Raw genomic sequence first — 18,248 nt, 5'->3', positions numbered from 1 at the left:
ATTTAATGCACGTAGACTGATTTCATAAAATATCTGTCATTTTAAAGATAAAAGTACGAATGAATAAGCAAGTATGATTCATTAGTCAATAACAATTCATGTAAAAAGTATCTATCAAGTTGTCATGTATAATTGAATCGATATAAAAAGTATATATTTATGATGAGTTTACTATGACGTTAGAAGAATCACAAAAAATATTTCTTTGCCTACTTTAGTTATTTAGTACGTTCTTTATTTCAAATTCATATGACATGTTCTGTGTGAAATTTGTATCATGTGAGTTTAGATTTGCATTTTTGAAATATATTAAATTTTTCTAATTCAATTGAGTTTGAAAGTTAATTAAATTAAATCTCGATAATTAATAGACACACAAAAATATTTGATATTTCACAAGAGGAAATGATAGCATGGTATTAGGACAACAATTTAGTTTTTTCATGTTTTTGTTTAAACAAATTTAGATGAATATGAAGTGATGTTCAACTTTCTAATTGTGGTTAGTTGCTAGAATACAATCAAACCTTTTTATAACGATGTTATTTTTAAAAATATTTTTTGATTGTTGTTATAACAAGATGTCAGTATACAAAACATATAACATGAAAATCGATGTTGAAGAAAAATTATATCATTATAATGAAATAATATTATAAAGAGATTTGATTATATCGTAAATTATTGTTGATTGTATCAAATTGGTAATCGGGCTGAAAGTAGCAGGCTTGTTGGAAGCAAAATAGTTGGGCTTCTTATTTTTACGGCCCAACATAAATGTCAATTTAGAGCAAGCCCAATTAACCACATCTTAGGTCTAATCCGATAAGGAAACCGACTTGTTTCAAGGTAAATTAACCTAAATAGTCGTTCATCAAAATAAAAATTGACATATATGTGTATAAAATTAGTATATGATATATGTGTGTATGTATATTGTCTAGCGATGGTAAATAATTTTGATCAAACGAGCAATGTCAAATCCTTCTATCTTTTTAAGAACTTGAAATCGAAGAAAAAAACTAGAATAATGAGTTGGAGGAAACGTTGATACATCGCATGACTTTAGGCATGAATTATTTTCTAAAAGTTTGAATTGAATTTAATAATTTACAATTATTATAATTGGTATTATAAGACTGTACATTAAATTTGAAGCATATTTTATAATTAAAACATAACTAAAATGATATGGTTAGAATAATATAATAATAATACTAATAAATTATATTCCTTTTAATCATGTTTTCCATTTGTCCTAACCATAACCAATGAAGTATTAGCACCTTATTATATTACAATCATAATATAATAAGTCATTAAATGTTTATATTATCCTTTTAATATAGGACATACATAATAGGGGATAATGGATCACTTTATATTGTCCTTTTAATATTGTTGACTTTGTCACTAAAAATATTTAATTAGTGAATACACAATGATTATAATTGAAATTAGTTAATTAAAGATCACAAAGGGACATCTCATTTATTAATTTATTATTACAAAAAAAAAAACAAAGAGAGTTAAATGAAACTTTACTTAGTTGTGATTACAATGTTATAACCTCCTCTTAATAGATTCTCCAGAGAATTTGGATATCTAATTAAGGATTAAGATAGTTAAGAAAGTCATGATTAATTAAATAGACACATGATATAAATATAATAATAGACTAGAAATGCAAGATATTTGAAAAACAATTCGGAAAATAAGTATTTAGTGTTGAGGATAAAATATATAAATAAAATAGATTTTTTTATATATAAAAAATGATAAGTAAAAACGAAAATTTATTTTAAGAATAAATGACAAGTAAAAGCGAATAAAAAAAGTATTTGATAGGAATGAAAATTTCCATATATAATATTTTTTTGATTTTTTCAAAAGGAAAATAAGTGGCATCTTACTTATTATTTTGTACATAGGTAGGTAAAAAATACTATTCTTGTCTCTATTTATTTTTCAAATATTTTCTTATTTGATTTTTCTTTTTTACTTGTAATTTTTGATAAATTAAAAAAAGTATATATTTTTTATTTATACCCTCAATTTATTAACAGTGAATCAATGACTTCAAAAATCATGATTAGTAAATATATTTGGAGTGAGTTAATAATTTAGAAAAACATGGTGAGTGAATATATATGGGACTCCATCAATTAATATGGTTAAAACAGTAGATTCATCACATTAATTATTTAATTGGAATATGTGTTACGTTAAAATTTGACAAGTAAAAAAAACGAAGGGAGTATTACCCTAAAGCATTTGCGTATGATCTTAAAAAATACAAGAGAGGTGGGGGGTGAAGATCGTGAGGTGTGTCAGAAGGTGAAGAGAACACGATTAATATAAAATGCCACTTGTTGAAATTTTTTTTTATGAAAAATCATTTTATTCATTTATAAAAGAAAACTTATTAACACATTAAATAACAAAAAGAAAACATTGCATAACATTCAAAGATAACAATTACAAAATAACGCAATCAAAGCATAAAAAATAACGAATAGTAACATAAATCGAAGGACAAGAAATTGCGTTTCTATCTGTACTTGTGGTGTGGGGAGGATTAAATCTGACTTTTAAAACTTATTCTAAGGTGAAACTTTACTCCAATCAAACTTAAGGGGTAAAATCACAATTTACCAAAGATTCAAGAACAGCAAAAAAAAAAACATTTCCTGTTTTGCCACTTTGCATCAACAAACAACAAACTGGCAAAACTTCAATCCATCTGTCTTTAATCCACAAAGTTCCAAATATAGAAAAATAAAAATTAATTTTTTTTTCCAAATCCCATAAAAAAAGATTTAATTTTGTGTAATAATTTGTGTAGTTTGTCCTCAAAAAAGTCAAGAGGAATATGCTGTACATGTTCCGTGAAAAAAAAGGCTTCTTGCAGACATCCTCACATAATAAACGTTGCTGAGTCGGTTCCTTAATCCAAACATATATTTATATTCCATATTTAAGCAGACCCAAGTTGCTGTTTTTGCTGTCTGTCTTTCTATTTCTGTATTGGCTTTTGTTTCTTAAATTCAGGTACCATTTTCTTCCTGTTTCTGTTTGTAGAATTATGGGTATGTAGCAGTTTATATTGATGTTATTGTTTTGGTTGTTTGATTGTTCTTTCCTGTTTCATAAGTTGGAACATTGTAATGTGGAAGTTATATGTTTTTTCAGGGAACCCTAGTTATTTTTGGATTAAGGATCTTTGAATTTGATTTTTGGGTGTGGCTTAATAAAGAAAATTGGGGGTTGGATTTGCTTTGAATATCTTTCTTTTTCAGTAAAGTTTGAATCTTTATAATGGGGGTGCTAAATTTTTTTTGTAAGTTATTAGTGGGTTGGTTATCTTTAGGAATAGTTTAATTAATGTGATCTTTGGTGCACCCAAGGATGTGGCACAGTGGTCAATGAGGCGGGTTTAGAACCGTGAGGTTTTGTGTCCAGTTTCCGGTTTAGAGAAAAGATACTAGGTGATTTTTTCCATCGGTCTGAGCTTCAGTTGATAGAGTTATTTGGGAGTTGGTGGGAGGTAGAGGTTTAGGGTGGGAATTAGTTGAAGTGTGCGTAAGCTAGCCGGGACACTATGGTTGTGAAAAAAAAGGTGATCTTTGGTAGTGCAGCAAATCATTTTTCGGGGGCAGGGTTAAGGTTATGGTTTATGGAGTAGTTTCTTTTGTTAGTTCATGGAGTACTTTGGTCCTCGTCGAATAATTTGCATTTCTAATGTTTTGAAAAAAGAGCAATACAAAATTTTTAAACCTGTTAGTTTATTTTTGTTGTTAAGTTTACGTTAAGGTTCAGGTGGGGATAAGGGTAAGTTAAGACTTTAGAGTGCTTCTAATTTTAGAGGATCTGTAATATGCCTTAACAGACAAGTTAGTTACCAGCATTATAATAATTAGAATGGACATGGTAGAGTTAAACATATAGAGAATTGTTATCACTTTATCCTTCGGGGTGGCCCAATGGTTTGGTCTTGGACTTCCATGTTGGAGGTCTCAAGTTTGAAACCCCTTGCCAGTGAAAGCAAGGGGTTTGCCTTTTGGGTCGATTTGTCGCACAGGGCCTCTGCCTAGTGTGATTTACCTGTGCGCCTCCAAAGGCCCTTGTCATAAAAAGAGAGAATTCTTATCACTTTTATGCTACTATTATTGTGATGTGAGCGGTTCAAATTGGTTGAATCTTTCTCAATAAACCTGGCTGAATATAGCATTTTGTGGTAGATAATCTTTTCTTCTCTCTCCTCCCCCCTCTCCCTCCCTCCTTTTCTTGTGACTAATTGATTCGAAATATGGACAATGTATGAATATTGTAAGCTCAATGCATGTTTAGTTGATTATTTGGATTTAAATCCAACATTCAAATATAGTTCTCTGTTTTGCAGTTGGTTCTTGGGATCTAGAATTAATCAGCTATAACTCTTATCAAGTAAAGTGGCGTGAAGCCAAGGCTGCTTAATGGGGATCGATAAGCAGCCGAGTGGTATTCTTGATACTCTGAAAATGGAGACAGTCAGGACAATATTTCCCTCATATCGCTACCCCCACGAGCATTCACGTCATTTTGTGATTGCTGTGGTTGTGGGATGCTTGTTTTTCATATCATCAGATAACATGCACTCACTTATTCAGAAATTCGATATCAAATGGTGGTCTATGTATGCCTGTTTGCTAGGATTCTTTTACTTCTTTTCGTCTCCATTTATTGGGAAAACAATTAAACCAAGTTACTCAAATTTCAGTCGCTGGTAAGTCATCTATTTCTATTTATGTCGTAGTAACTCATTAATCAGTAAAATATAGCTAACAACAGAAATTCCGTTTTGCAGGTATATTGCCTGGATATTAGTGGCAGCTTTATACCACCTTCCAAGTTTTCAATCAATGGGAGTAGATCTAAGGATGAACCTCTCTTTGTTTCTGACGTTATACGTATCATCCATTTTGTTTCTTCTTGTTTTCCATGTTATATTTATCGGGCTTTGGTATCTTGGACTTGTTGCTCGTGTGGCAGGAAGGAGGCCTGAGATTATGAAAGTCTTTCAAAATTGTGTTGTAAGTTTTGAGAATGCATTTTAACCTCTAACGTAAGGTTACTCTGGTCCTTACCTTATTGCTTCATCATCTCTTAGGTTATAAGTATAGCCTGCTGTGTTTTCTATAGCCACTGTGGGAACCTCGCTATAGTAAGGGAGAAGACATTCGACTGGAGGAATTCTATATGGTTTTCCTTGTGGAATAAGGGAGAGGGAAATGCATGGCTTGTGAAATTCATCCGTATGACGGAATTCAAAGATCAAGTTTGCAAATCTTGGTTTGCTCCAGTTGGGTCTGCTAGTGATTACCCATTCTTGTCCAAATGGGTCATCTATGGAGAGGTATTATCTCTCACAATATAAGGGTTTTCATACTTCTCATCTGAGAGACCTTGAGGACCTTATGCTGCAATTTTCTTTTAACATTTGAATTTCACCTTTCCAGTTGACTTGCGGCGGCTCATGCGCAGAATCATCAGATGAAATTTCTCCAATCTATTCATTGTGGGCCACTTTTATTGGCCTATATATGGCAAATTTCGTTGTGGAAAGGTCATCTGGGTGAGTAGTTCAATTTTTCTTTCACATGTTAGAGCTTGTTTTCTCTTTCCCTGTTAAGTTGGATGTGGACAACTCTATATAAGGGGATTTAGATCTGAATATAAACCATGTTAAGAGTCTTATTCTGGAAAATATCCTCACCGTTTGTGCTAGAATAACTTAGGTTATAGATTCCATGCTGGATTAATATGCTGTCAAAATCTACCTACCAGTCAATTAGCTAATGTTCCAAAATGGATGAAAGGATTAAGCTTGCCAGCCACCAGGGTTATATGCTCCCCACAATGGGTTGCCGTGCTTATGCAAACGTGCAACTGGCCTATCTCCATAACACAATTTATTAATTCCTGGCTAATCATCATATTCTTATGCTTTAAATATTATACCTGGTTGGTGCTATATAAACGTATTAATGCTTAATATGGGCAATTTGGTTAGATTATGAGTACAAATTTTTTAGTTATAAACTTTAGCTGGCCTGCATAGAGGAGATTGTTAGCACAATTGGTCTTATGTGATATTTCAAGGTCTGATTTTTTTGTTTTAATGTGTACTTATTGACAGATGGGCTCTATCACGCCCTTTATCACTCAAGGAGTTCGAGAAATTGAAGAAAAAGCAGATGAAACCAGAGTTTTTGGATATGGTTCCTTGGTATTCAGGGTATGCTCTTCACCTGTGTCTCTTTCTGACCCTTTTTAAACCACTGGCAACGCAGATCCTTAGGGAAGAAAGTTGATTAAATTTCCTGATATAACATCATTATTTACCGCAATTACAGGACATCTGCCGATTTGTTCAAGACAGTGTTTGACCTTCTGGTCTCTGTAACTGTATTTGTTGGGCGTTTTGACATGCGCATGATGCAGGTACATTATGATGCTTTGGCTTCATGCTAAAGCATTCAGTTTTCAGTGTGATATTTCTCCTTGTAAAGAATTACTCCCTCAGTTTCAATTTGTTTGTCTTAATTGGACTTGGCACGCAGTTTAGAAAAATAAAGAATACCTTTGAATCTTGTGATCTTAAACTAAAGATGTGTTAATGTACCAAAATGTCATTTGAATCTTGTGGTCTTAAATATGCCATGTAAGATGTTGGGTGTTAAGAGTTGCAAAATGTAGTAAGTGACATCTTTTTTGAAACAGACCAACAAACAAAATATAAAAAGAAGGGAGTATAAGATACTTGATTGTGTTGTAAGAACCTTGACTTTTTAAAGGATAAAGGATATGTGTCTCCTCCTACTTTCAGCAAAGCATTCTCTTACATTTCCAGAGAATGATACATATAGGCAGAGTTTAAAGCGGATTTTATACTTTCTTAAAATGAAATGTGCAGTGGGAAGTGTAGATAATTATCCCTAAATTGTATATTCGCCTAAGAGGATACAAGTAGGTTCACCTTAACATCCTCATCTTTCGCATTGTCAGGCTGCTATGAGCAAGATTGAAGACGGAGCTAAGCAGGACGATCTTTTGTATGATCAGTTTAGTGAAGAGGATGGTATCTGGTTTGATTTCATGGCCGATACTGGTGATGGCGGAAATTCCTCCTACACTGTGGCACGCCTTCTTGCTCAACCTTCAATCCGCGCCCAAAATAATGATTCCAAGCTTACACTGCCACGTGGACGCCTGCTTCTTATTGGGGGTGACCTTGCGTAAGCTCAGAGTTTTTCTTATAACATTAGGGATTTATGCACTCCATATGAGTCTAGACATTGTGCTTCTTTGGCGTCCAAATTGACCCTAGACATTGTGCTTCTTTAAATTTCGGAGTTTAGAACATGGAATAGTGTTCAAACTGTGTTAAGTGATACTCATTTTTGGCTTTCTTGTAGGTATCCGAACCCATCAGCATTTACATATGAGAAGCGTCTTTTTCGTCCCTTTGAATATGCTCTTCAGCCTCCAATCTGGTATAAGGAAGACCATATTGCCGTTAAGAAGCCTGAATTACCTTCCGGCGTGACTGAACTCAAGCAGTATGTTGGACCTCAGTGTTTTGTCATCCCCGGAAATCATGGTTAGTCTAGTTTCTAAGCCTGTGGGCTTGTACGTTTGTCTTTCAGTGGAGCAAAATAGTTCATGTAAGATTTTATTTGTTGCTTAGTCGTTGTCATTTTTGTGTACTTGTGCAGACTGGTTTGATGGACTTCAGACTTTCATGAGGTACATTTGTCACAAGAGCTGGTTGGGTGGATGGTTTATGCCTCAAAAGAAGAGCTATTTTGCCTTGCAGCTTCCTAAAGGGTGGTGGATATTTGGTCTTGATCTTGCTCTACATTCTGATATTGATATATACCAGTTCAAGTTCTTCTCAGAATTAATAAGGGACAAGGTATCTTTTTTATACTTTCTAGCCACAGTTGTCATATTTGATTGATGTCTGGAGGAAGTGATCAAATTTTTTCGTTCAACTTTCTTGGAATGTAAATATGTTAAAAGAGTAGACCAAGTCTCTTACTATTTCATGCTATCCTTTTTTGTCACATCTTTGCTTAGATCTGAGTTCCCCTGGCATTTGCATTCTGTCTGGTAGAGGAAAAAGGGAAGGACTGGAGAGGGTAAAAGTTGAAGGTGAAATGGAAGTTTTAAGTATAAGGTGGATACGAGTAATATTTGGCTAAGCTTTTGGGAGGCCAAAAGTCCCTTTTTTAAAAAAAACATGAGGTGTTTGGCCGAGCGGAGAAAATAAGAGCTTTTGGGGAGTAGCATAAGTTGTTTTTCAAAAGCTAAAAATGCAGATTTTTCCCGAATTACTATTGAGAAAATACACTTAGAAACACTTTCTAAAAGCTTGTCCAATCACTAAATGCTGCTCAAAAGTGCTTTTCAAAATTGATTAACCAAACACAAACTGCTTCTCACCAAAATACTTTTTGGAAAAACACTTCTCAATATATGCTGATTTTAGAAGCTTGGCCAAACAGACTTGATATGGTTCTTAAGAAAAAAGGACTTAATCAAGGAAGAAGAAAAGTGGAGCAAATTGATGCCCCTCAATATAAGCGTGTCATTCTTGCACTTATTTGTGGATGGTAAGAAGTAAATGGAAAATTATACTGTTTTTTTTCCAGTAAAAACTGTTAATAAGACTGTCTACATTAACTTGGAAGTTTCAGTTCAAACTTCATTTACGTTATTTTCTGTTCTTATTTAAAAATATTCAAGCTTTTAGTTAAAATTTGAGAAGAGCATAGTGATCGTATTGGATAAGGAGAGAACTAATGATCCATCGATTTGGCGTTTACAGAATTAGTATGATTCTATAATATTCATTTAGATAGCTGCAGGTGCTTATGGGTTCGTCAAGCCTTGTTGCGTTCTTATAAATTTGTGCATTTACCATGTTTTCTTTTACCACCCCCACCCCCACAAACCAACCAATTCCCCTATAGAGTTGAAAACTTTAAGCCTTGATTAACGGATTTCAGGTGGGCGAGAATGATTCTGTGATCATTATGACACATGAACCTAATTGGCTTCTCGATTGGTACTTCGATCAAGTTACTGGAAAGAATGTCACGTACTTGATACGTGATCACTTAAACGGGAGATGTAGACTTCGAATTGCTGGGGATGTGCATCATTATATGCGCCATAAGTTTGTTGAATCGAAATCGGATGAACAGGTTTATGTCCAGCACTTACTTGTTAATGGTTGTGGGGGTGCTTTTTTGCATCCGACACATGTCTTCAAGAATTTCAACAGTTTATACGGAACAACTTATGAGTGCAAAAATCCTTACCCAACTTTTGAAGACTCAAGTAGGGTACGTAATAAATCTCCTTTATATTATATAGACAGACTATTTAGTGTTATAAATAAGGCGTGTAATATGCTATAACTTTTTTGCAGATTGCTTTGGGAAATATATTGAAATTTAGGAAGAAAAATTGGCAGTTTGATTTTATTGGTGGCATCATATACTTCATGTTGGCCTTTTCTATGTTCCCCCAGGTAACTTTCTATTTGATTTTCGATCTGTTTCTTTTTACGATTACTTTAGGTATCATTATCCGCACTGTCCCTCATGGTAACCCAGTTAGGCTGTTTGATAAAACTAATATATGACATCTTAAGTTGAAGTTGTATCTCAAAATAACTTACCAGAATACATAAATAAACACTCAAACTTGGTCTCAGTGGACAAGTAAACACTCCAACTTTGAGAGTGCACAACTAGACACCTCAGCTTAGTCTCTACTGACAACTAAACACTCCAATTTGTCCCAACAGTGTCTTGTGGACACTGGACGCAGATGTGTCATATAAGCTTTTGAGGTGTCTAGATGATCCTTTGGTAATTAGTTGGAGTTTTCAAGTGACGTAGAGGAGACGAGTTTGAGATGTCTAGATATGTATACTCAAAGTTGGAGTGCTTACTTGCCCTTAGTGAAATTTGAGTTGTATTTTTCTGTATTATGCCAATAATTATATCTCTTAGTTTTAGGTCAGGGAAATGTTGTGTTGCAATATCTGATCATTATCATTGAAATATCAGTTATTTCCTTCTATGTATTGTAAACTTATCGATCTTATAATGTATTAGACATTTATTTTCGATTGTGTTGTTTGACGTTATGATACATTATTTTAAACAATCATTAAATTATCCATCTGTGTACAAAATCACTGTTCATTAAGAGTTAAACTTATTGAGTTTTTGTTTTTTTATGAGTTCAAGTTTAGTTTAAAATGCTTACTCTTAACTATGACCTTATGATTTTTTTTCTTTTATTTGTTTATTTATTTATTATTGTTGTTGGTCCAATGTATAAATTTACAGATTGATGATTTTCAGTTGTGTTTTTATTGCTTCCAACGTTCAAGTGCCTTTATGCATCAATTGATCTATTATTTTGTTCTCAAGTACATCAAATGTGTGATTATGTATATATAATGTTCAGTTTAGACGTTTCATCTAACAGATTTCTCTAAATGTTTTATTTCCAATTTGCTTCTAGTGTCGGCTTGATCACATTTTCAAGGATGATACATTTTCGGGTCACATGGGAACCTTCTTCGACACAGTGTGGGGCTTATTTATGTATATATTTGGACGCTCATATGTCTCCTTGACCGGTGCGGTGCTGCTATTAATAATTGCAATATCCTTTGTGCCATCCAAGGTGCCTTGGAAAAAGAAAGTGGTAATTGGGATTCTTCATGTGTCTGCACACCTAGCTGCAGCTGTGATTCTTATGCTCTTGCTCGAATTAGGCATTGAGACATGTATTCGCCATAAACTACTTGCAACTTCTGGTGAGATTTTGCATTTCGTTTCTATTTTGTGATCGTCTTTGAGTGTGTTTTTCCATGTCCGGTTGGTCAAATTTTTTGTTATCCGAAATGTTTTTAGCGCCCATTTCTTTGTTTCATGTTTTTGCATCTATCTATTTCCTTTGCTAACTACTGAATGCTGCAATCCAGGTTATCATACTTTATATGAATGGTACAAATCAGTGGAGAGTGAACATTTTCCAGACCCAACGGGTCTTAAGGAACGAATTGAACACTGGACATTTGGCCTTTATCCGGCATGTATTAAATATCTCATGTCTGCTTTTGATGTTCCTGAGGTAAGAATTCTGCCCGATGAGAGTATTGCTTTGTGACGACTCAAATCGTTTAATTATATCTTATGCATGTTTTCAGGTAATGGCAGTTACTAGGAATACTATCTGCAAGAATGGGATGGATTCACTATCTCGTGGGGGTGCTGTAATTTATTATGCATCCGTCTTCCTTTATTTTTGGGTCTTTTCAACTCCGGTGGTTTCTTTGGTATTCGGAAGCTACCTATACATTTGCATTAATTGGCTTCATATACATTTCGACGAAGCCTTTTCATCACTTCGTATTGCTAACTACAAGTCATTTACACGGTTTCATATCAACAACAAAGGCGATCTTGAAGTTTTTACCCTTGCAGTTGATAAGGTATTTTGCCACTTTTCTGTGATACTAAAGGTCAAGTGCATTATCGAAAGTTGGACTCGAGCTGTTTACATTCCTCTAATAATATCTCTCAATTTGTAGGTTCCGAAAGAGTGGAAACTAGATCCTAAATGGGACGGAGAGTCAAAACATCCGCAGGATCCAAGTTACCTTCAGAAATTCCCGAGCAAATGGAGAGCGTCTTCCCCTAATCAAGATCCTGTAGATACTGTACGGATTATCGACCAATTTGTGATTGAAAAGACTGAAAAACATGATTCAGAATTAGCAAACGGGTCAGTTAATCAATAACTCATTTGATTACAAGACTCTTCTACTGTCAGTTTTGTACATATAGGATTTTAGAATTTAGATGGTTAAATGATATCATAACCTTTTTCAAAAGAAATCGAATATGTGAAGAGCTGTGACAGATGTTCATTTGAAATCTTATCCATAGGTTGAAATTTTTCATCTTTGCTTTTCTTCATTAGCCATTTCAGATCAAATATATACAGTACTGTATACTACTACGACGAAATGGACTAATGTTCATCTTTGCTTTTCGTCATTAGACACTTCAGATCATATACATATACAGTACTGTATATTACGCGAAATGGTCTAATGTTTCTCATTTCATCAGTAAATGTAGTATTAGTTTGCTTCTGGCTGCTGGGAAGATGAGAAAAACCAGCATTTCATGACTTAGTTGGAACATGTTCAACTTGAATTAAACGCTACGTTGAAGAGTTAGCATCTTGCACATTGTAAAGTTCTCCGCGATGTTTTAAGGAATGAATTCTATCTATGTTTTGATATTGGACAATCCTCGCCTCGTATGAGCTAGAACTTTTGATGAGTTAGCCTAATGTCACGGACTTTGCAAAATTTGACTGGCAAAGTGGCGGGACATGACCCTAAGGTCCATTTTTGGGAAGGGAAGCGCTAAAAGGCGCCCCTCGATTAGTGGACACATCTTTAACTCTAGGTTTATCATCTTTTGATCGCGTTTCAAGATAGGCTGCTAATACTTAAATAAGTGAAGTAGTCGTCGTCTGTTAGGTTTCATATTATTTTAGAAAAACACTCAAATGTATTTGATTTCATGTATGATGTATATGTGAATAACAAATATAAATGTTCTATAACCAAATGTAACAAAAAATAGCTACTCAAAATTTGATAATAATTGAGTCTTTTTCATTTACAAGATTGATGAATAGGGGCATGATATCTTACGATCTCGATTCGTTCTTTTTTCTCTCATAGATGTCAAACTTCATTCAACTTCGAATTCTATTTGGTCCATTATCGAAACACTTTGTCTATTAATTTCTGACCGCGCTGAATCTCCATCTATCAAATATGTTGTATGTGGTATCACTATATATTTTTAGTATATAGTTAGTCTTTAGTAAGAAATGTCTCATATTTTGTTCCTTTGAGCTTTTTTTGCACTTCATTCCAGTTTTCTATTTGTTGGGATAAAGGGCCATTATGAATCTTAACTTGACCACTTTTGAGTTCTCTTTGAGGTAGTCCCAAGAACTCTTGAACATCAGCTAGTTTCTGCAACGACGGTAAAATATATATAAAAGATTGTAATTTGTCGTTGTTAAGATGATCGATCTAATGTCATATAAAATGGAACAGAGAGGATACGAAAGCCTTACGGTGCGATTTTGAACAATGTCTTCATAGTAAAGTAGGATGTGTCTAGTGCTCTTAAAACATTCCAAAGCTCTATTACCCTTCCTTTGTGCATTCCTCAAATTTGGTATAAGTAATGACATATTCACCATTGGCTTGTATTTAGCCAATACTTTAGCCTGGAAAATGTTTAAAATGTGAAGTTAATGACACGACGTATCGCGATTCGTAAGACACCTCTAGGGTTTTCATGAGAAATGTTTTCCTCGAAAATGCTTTTACGAAGAATAGTTCCTTGAAAAAATAGCAAATCACTAAGCTCCCACCATCCACTGGGTCTAGAAGGGCTCTACTGTACGCGACCTTACCCTACATTTCTGCAAGAGACTATTTCTACTCACGTGGCAACAACTTTATCGGTTACGTCATGGTTCCTTTTTACAAGAAAACGACTTTTTATTGAAGAATGTTTCCTTTCATCATATCAAACACATTGTAAATCCATGTAGCTTTGAACCTCCAAAAACGTTGGCTCATCCGTGTCAACCCTCGAAAAATGCATATTTGACACCATACACACGACAATATTTTTGAAGAGTCAGAGAACGGGAGAAGGAGGGGACGGAAGGCCTTACCTCATACGGAGAATGTGTATGCGATTTATGTGTTCCATTCAACGGTTTAGCATCTTTATCGTACGAATTAGCGAGCAACGAGATCAACCTGCGTAGCAGATTTCTTCTAAACAGAAATATTGCAGATACACCTCTTCTGTTGAAGTAATCCACAATCTCCTCATGATACTCCAAAGCTCCCTTCAAGTTCATACACATCAACAAGTTAAAAACATCGAAAAAATCGTCAACTAATGCACCTCTAAACGAAGAAAATACGATTAAAAACAGAGTTAATCAGCGAGATTTGTGAACCTAATCATGTATTTATGTCTAACGGACTGGTGATCTGCTTATATGAACTTAATCAATCCTCTCTTCTTAAGCTAGCTTTCAGAGTTGAATTAGACCTAAGGTTCATTTAACGGAAAAAGTTGAATTTGAGACTACGATATGAACATCTTGTACCATCCGAGAAAGGCTAATGTAGTGGTTGATGACGTTAAACTCGATGAAACAGAGGAGGGTAATTTGATAACTATATATATATCACTAGAATCTCAGCAAAAGCAAAAAACGCTAGCTAGGTGATTTTTTCCATCTGCCCTAGTTTTGGTGGACTAATAATAACGTAGTCGAAGTATGCACAAACTGTATTATCGAACACGAAATATCATCAATTGAAATAGGATTAGTACTAATTACCTGATTAAGCATCCACTTAAATCCAATTGCAGCTGTACATTCATTCTTTGATGAACTACTAATCCAATCAAGATTAAAGACATTATCCATAATTTCCAATATTACTGAAGCATTAGTCCTCCTTGATTTTGCACCAAAAATTTCTCCATTAGAACTCACATTCATATGACTATTTAACAATGTCTCAAACCATCCACTCCCTGATCTCTGCATCGATAAAATCGCGAAAAATCGAACAGGATTGCAAGCACATTCCTCCCTATAATTCAATCAAAAAAACATGTCATTTAGTCCAATTCAATCCATCTAACTCTGTACTAAAACCGCTCTTCTTCCGACTCTTCAAAACTATTGTCGCACCCGTGTCAGATCCTTCAGAATCGAGACTAATCAACATTTTGAAGAGTCCGAACAATATATCCTAAAACCATAAGGAGGAACAATCTATGTTGCTCACATTCTTCAAAAAGGTCAAACATGGTACGAATCGATATTTTGAAGAGTCCGACAACACAATGCTAAAACCATAAAGAGGATTAATCTATGTCGTTCAGACTCTTCAAAAAAGATCAAACATGGTACGAATCGATATTTTTGCTCAGATTCTTCAAAAATGTCAAATATGGTGTGAATCGATATTTTGAAGAGTCTGAACAACATAAAGCTAAAACCTTAAAGAGGAGAATAATCTATGTTGTTCATACTCTTCAAAAATGTCATATAGAGTACGTGTCAAAAATAGTACAAAATTTTTCGAAGGATCTGATAAGTACTGTAACAATATTTTCGAAGAGTCTGAAGAGTATATATATATTTAGAAGTACCTGGAAAAAGTTTGAGGCTTTGGAAAATGCAAGTAATGAATATCTTCTTCTTGAAAAATAGGATAATGACAATTATGTCTATTAATCACATGAATACTTAGTGATTTAGCTTGTAAAAAATAATTACTTGTTTGATTTATACACATTGATAATATATAAATTCCACAAAGCACAGCAAATACTAAAAGGACCAATCTCAAAGATTGTTTAGGTGATTTAATCACAAATAAATCCTGAAAATCACAAAAAAAAAAAAAACAAGAATCATACACAAGTTATTTAAGTACTTAAATTAAATCAAACAATATAATTAATAAAAATTAGATTAAGAAACTAACCTGAGGTTTCCATAATTTAGGAATCTCCATATGAAATTAAAGAATAATTTTATTATTTTTTTAAAAAAAAGAAAATTGGTTGAATATTTGTTCATCTACCTTGTAAGAGTTTTTAGAGGAAAATAAGGAGAAAGAAATGGTCAATTGAAATCTTGAAATTAAAATTCAACATATTGTATAAAATAAAAATGATGATTTTTAATTAATATTTGTAAAAAAATATTTCAAACTGAACAAAGATCAGTTTCAATAGTATATGATAATGATATATAATATTATGAATTTTATAATATGGAATCTTAAATATTGTTGTCTCTATCATGTTTTTATTTTATTTCTTTAATCTATTAATTTTCTTGTTATTATCAAAATTCAAAAGATTGTCACTTTTTTTTTTCTTCCAAAGGTGACAGAGAAAAACTTGTCGGTTATGACAATTGTCATAAGAGATGTGACAAAAGACCAAAAAAGAATAAAAAAAAGTTTTGAGGTAATTAAATCAGTTGCGGAGCTAAAATTTTTATAATTAAAAAAAAATTAAAATATGAAGAAATATATAAGAATTAGTTAGAGAGGGTTCAATAAATATTATAAAAAAGGTTAATCGTGTATAAATAATGTAATTTTTTATCAAAGAAATTTTAGATGAAATTTCTAAGAATTTTTTTTTTGTGTGTGTGTTTGATGATCAATAAATTTATTTTTCTTAGAAAAATAAGTCTTTTTGAAGTTGCATTTTTTCAATCCTACCCAATCCCACTCCACGTTCTTAGTTTTGTCTTAATAAATAAATATATATATAAATCTTCTAGGATAGTAATTTTTTTTGTATACCAAACATATATATATATATATCACTTGTTTACCTAAATATTTTCCTTCGTGCTAAACACATCCTAATTAATTAATTATATTTCTGCTTAGTTTTGAAAATAATAAAATAATAATTGCAAATTGAAATTCTTTTTTTTCTTTTTAGATTTTCGGTTTGTATTTTTAGACGGTAGATAAATTCTGGATTTAAGTTTTAAATTTTTTTTGAATATTGAATTTGGTAATTCAATTTTTGTAAAAGAAAAAACAACTCAAAATAATATAAGAAATTAAAATATTCAAATCGATTAATTCGAAATTAAATGCAGCACATACTTATTTGGACCACCTTAGTTGGGTGTCTAAGCTGTATTAATCTTTACCTAAAAAATTCAGCAATATTAATTAATACTTTGTTTGGTTGCTAATTTAAACCTAACATAAAATTTAACATATTTTATTTTTCTAATTTTAATTGGTGTTTGATAGTTATATTGAAGCTTGATCAATTTAAATTTATTAACTACACGGGCATTTCTAGGAGCAACACTTCCAACGAGATATTTTTCTTCCTCGGAGACTCTAATCGAAAATCTATAAGTAAGAGCAAAGAAATCACAATCATTTCATCTCATCGCAAAAAATTTAAGCTCAACATAGCTTATACTTTAGTTTAATTAGTAATTTACTTTCTAGCACTAGTGATATATTCGGGGGGTCGTCTGGTGTAAGGAATAAAAATAAAATAGTGATGAGATAAAAATTTCGTATCTTGTTTGATTTTCATGTTTGAGATAACTTATTCTACCATTTATATTACAGTGATATGACCAGTTATCTCAGGATAGCTAATCTCATTATAATTAATCGTGAGATAACTTGTTCTCAACCAAACGACATATGATGTTATACAAGAATCAATATTTAGTAGTATTTTATTTTTTTTAAAAAGGTAGGATTTTTTTTGTAATTAAAATTTGTGATTCCAAATATGCATGTTATGATATATTTTCTTTGTGACTATATACATTTAAAATAATAGAAATAATTAAATTTAATTAAATTGTGTCAATATTAAATATCATTTTTTAAAAAATCAATTTTCTTAAAAATGAATAGAACTGTCGGTGACATATAGACATTATGAAATCAACAACACAAAAAAAAAATACACAAAAAGAGAAGAAAAATAAAGCATAAGTTTTTTTTAAATTATTTTTTAATAGATAAGTGCTCATGCTGTCATGCACAAAATTAAAGGGATATTGACACAACAAACCATGTGAAAAGAACATTTTTTTCTAATATAACGCGTTTATATATATATATATATATATATATAGTCATATCTAATACTTTATGATAACGTATTTTGAAAGTCAATTTTTTGATTTAAAACTTTAAGATATTGTGTTTTGAATTTAATTTTAAGTTAAAAACGTCGAGATATTATGTTACGCGCTAAGTTTAATTTTTTCAATTCAAAATTCATAACGATTAGAGTTTAATTATTTTTTGGATGTAAACTTCAAAATTTCAATTTTAGTATCGTAAAGTTCAAATTTTAGAATTATAGTGTAATTTCAACAATTAAAAAGCATACAAAAAGCCAATATTTCACCTTATCTTAAGTACAACACATATGCAAGTGGATATAAAATAGTCATTAGATATCACAAAGATAATGAATTTGAACATAGTATAAATACATATATTTCAAAAAAATAAAATAAAAAATCAA

At 32.3% G+C, this 18,248-nt stretch overlaps 2 protein-coding genes across 3 annotated transcripts; one reads left to right on the top strand and one right to left on the bottom strand.

Moving 5' to 3' along the window:
* The first annotated feature begins 2,732 nt into the window (after positions 1-2,732).
* On the top strand, positions 2,733-12,368 carry LOC107007496. The gene is made up of 16 exons (XM_015206137.2): positions 2,733-3,051; positions 4,403-4,765; positions 4,847-5,072; positions 5,150-5,395; positions 5,499-5,614; positions 6,179-6,277; positions 6,396-6,483; positions 7,048-7,277; positions 7,458-7,642; positions 7,758-7,957; positions 9,054-9,392; positions 9,479-9,580; positions 10,588-10,885; positions 11,054-11,202; positions 11,279-11,563; positions 11,663-12,368. Exons 2-16 carry the CDS (start codon positions 4,476-4,478, stop codon positions 11,870-11,872), a joined length of 3,063 nt encoding a protein of 1,020 aa, XP_015061623.1. The 5' UTR covers positions 2,733-3,051; positions 4,403-4,475; the 3' UTR covers positions 11,873-12,368.
* A 289-nt stretch (positions 12,369-12,657) lies between these two features.
* LOC107007497 lies at positions 12,658-15,873 on the bottom strand. Of its 2 annotated transcripts, XM_015206138.2 has the most exons (6): positions 15,695-15,873; positions 15,357-15,589; positions 14,533-14,791; positions 13,849-14,028; positions 13,237-13,392; positions 12,658-13,132 (listed from the first exon to the last, which is right to left on the bottom strand). In XM_015206138.2, exons 1-6 carry the CDS (start codon positions 15,722-15,724, stop codon positions 12,968-12,970), a joined length of 1,023 nt encoding a protein of 340 aa, XP_015061624.1. In that variant the 5' UTR covers positions 15,725-15,873; the 3' UTR covers positions 12,658-12,967. The 2 variants fall into 2 exon arrangements, with proteins under 2 accessions (XP_015061624.1, XP_015061625.1); XM_015206139.2 differs by lacking the exon at positions 15,357-15,589 and having other exon boundaries at positions 15,695-15,851.
* Between the last annotated feature and the right edge of the window lie 2,375 nt (positions 15,874-18,248).

This window comes from Solanum pennellii, chromosome 12 (assembly GCF_001406875.1).
Source record: "Solanum pennellii chromosome 12, SPENNV200".
Classification (NCBI taxonomy): domain Eukaryota; kingdom Viridiplantae; phylum Streptophyta; class Magnoliopsida; order Solanales; family Solanaceae; genus Solanum; species Solanum pennellii.
Note: the sequence above shows the minus strand (reverse complement) of the source record. Positions and strands in the feature narration are given on the sequence as shown.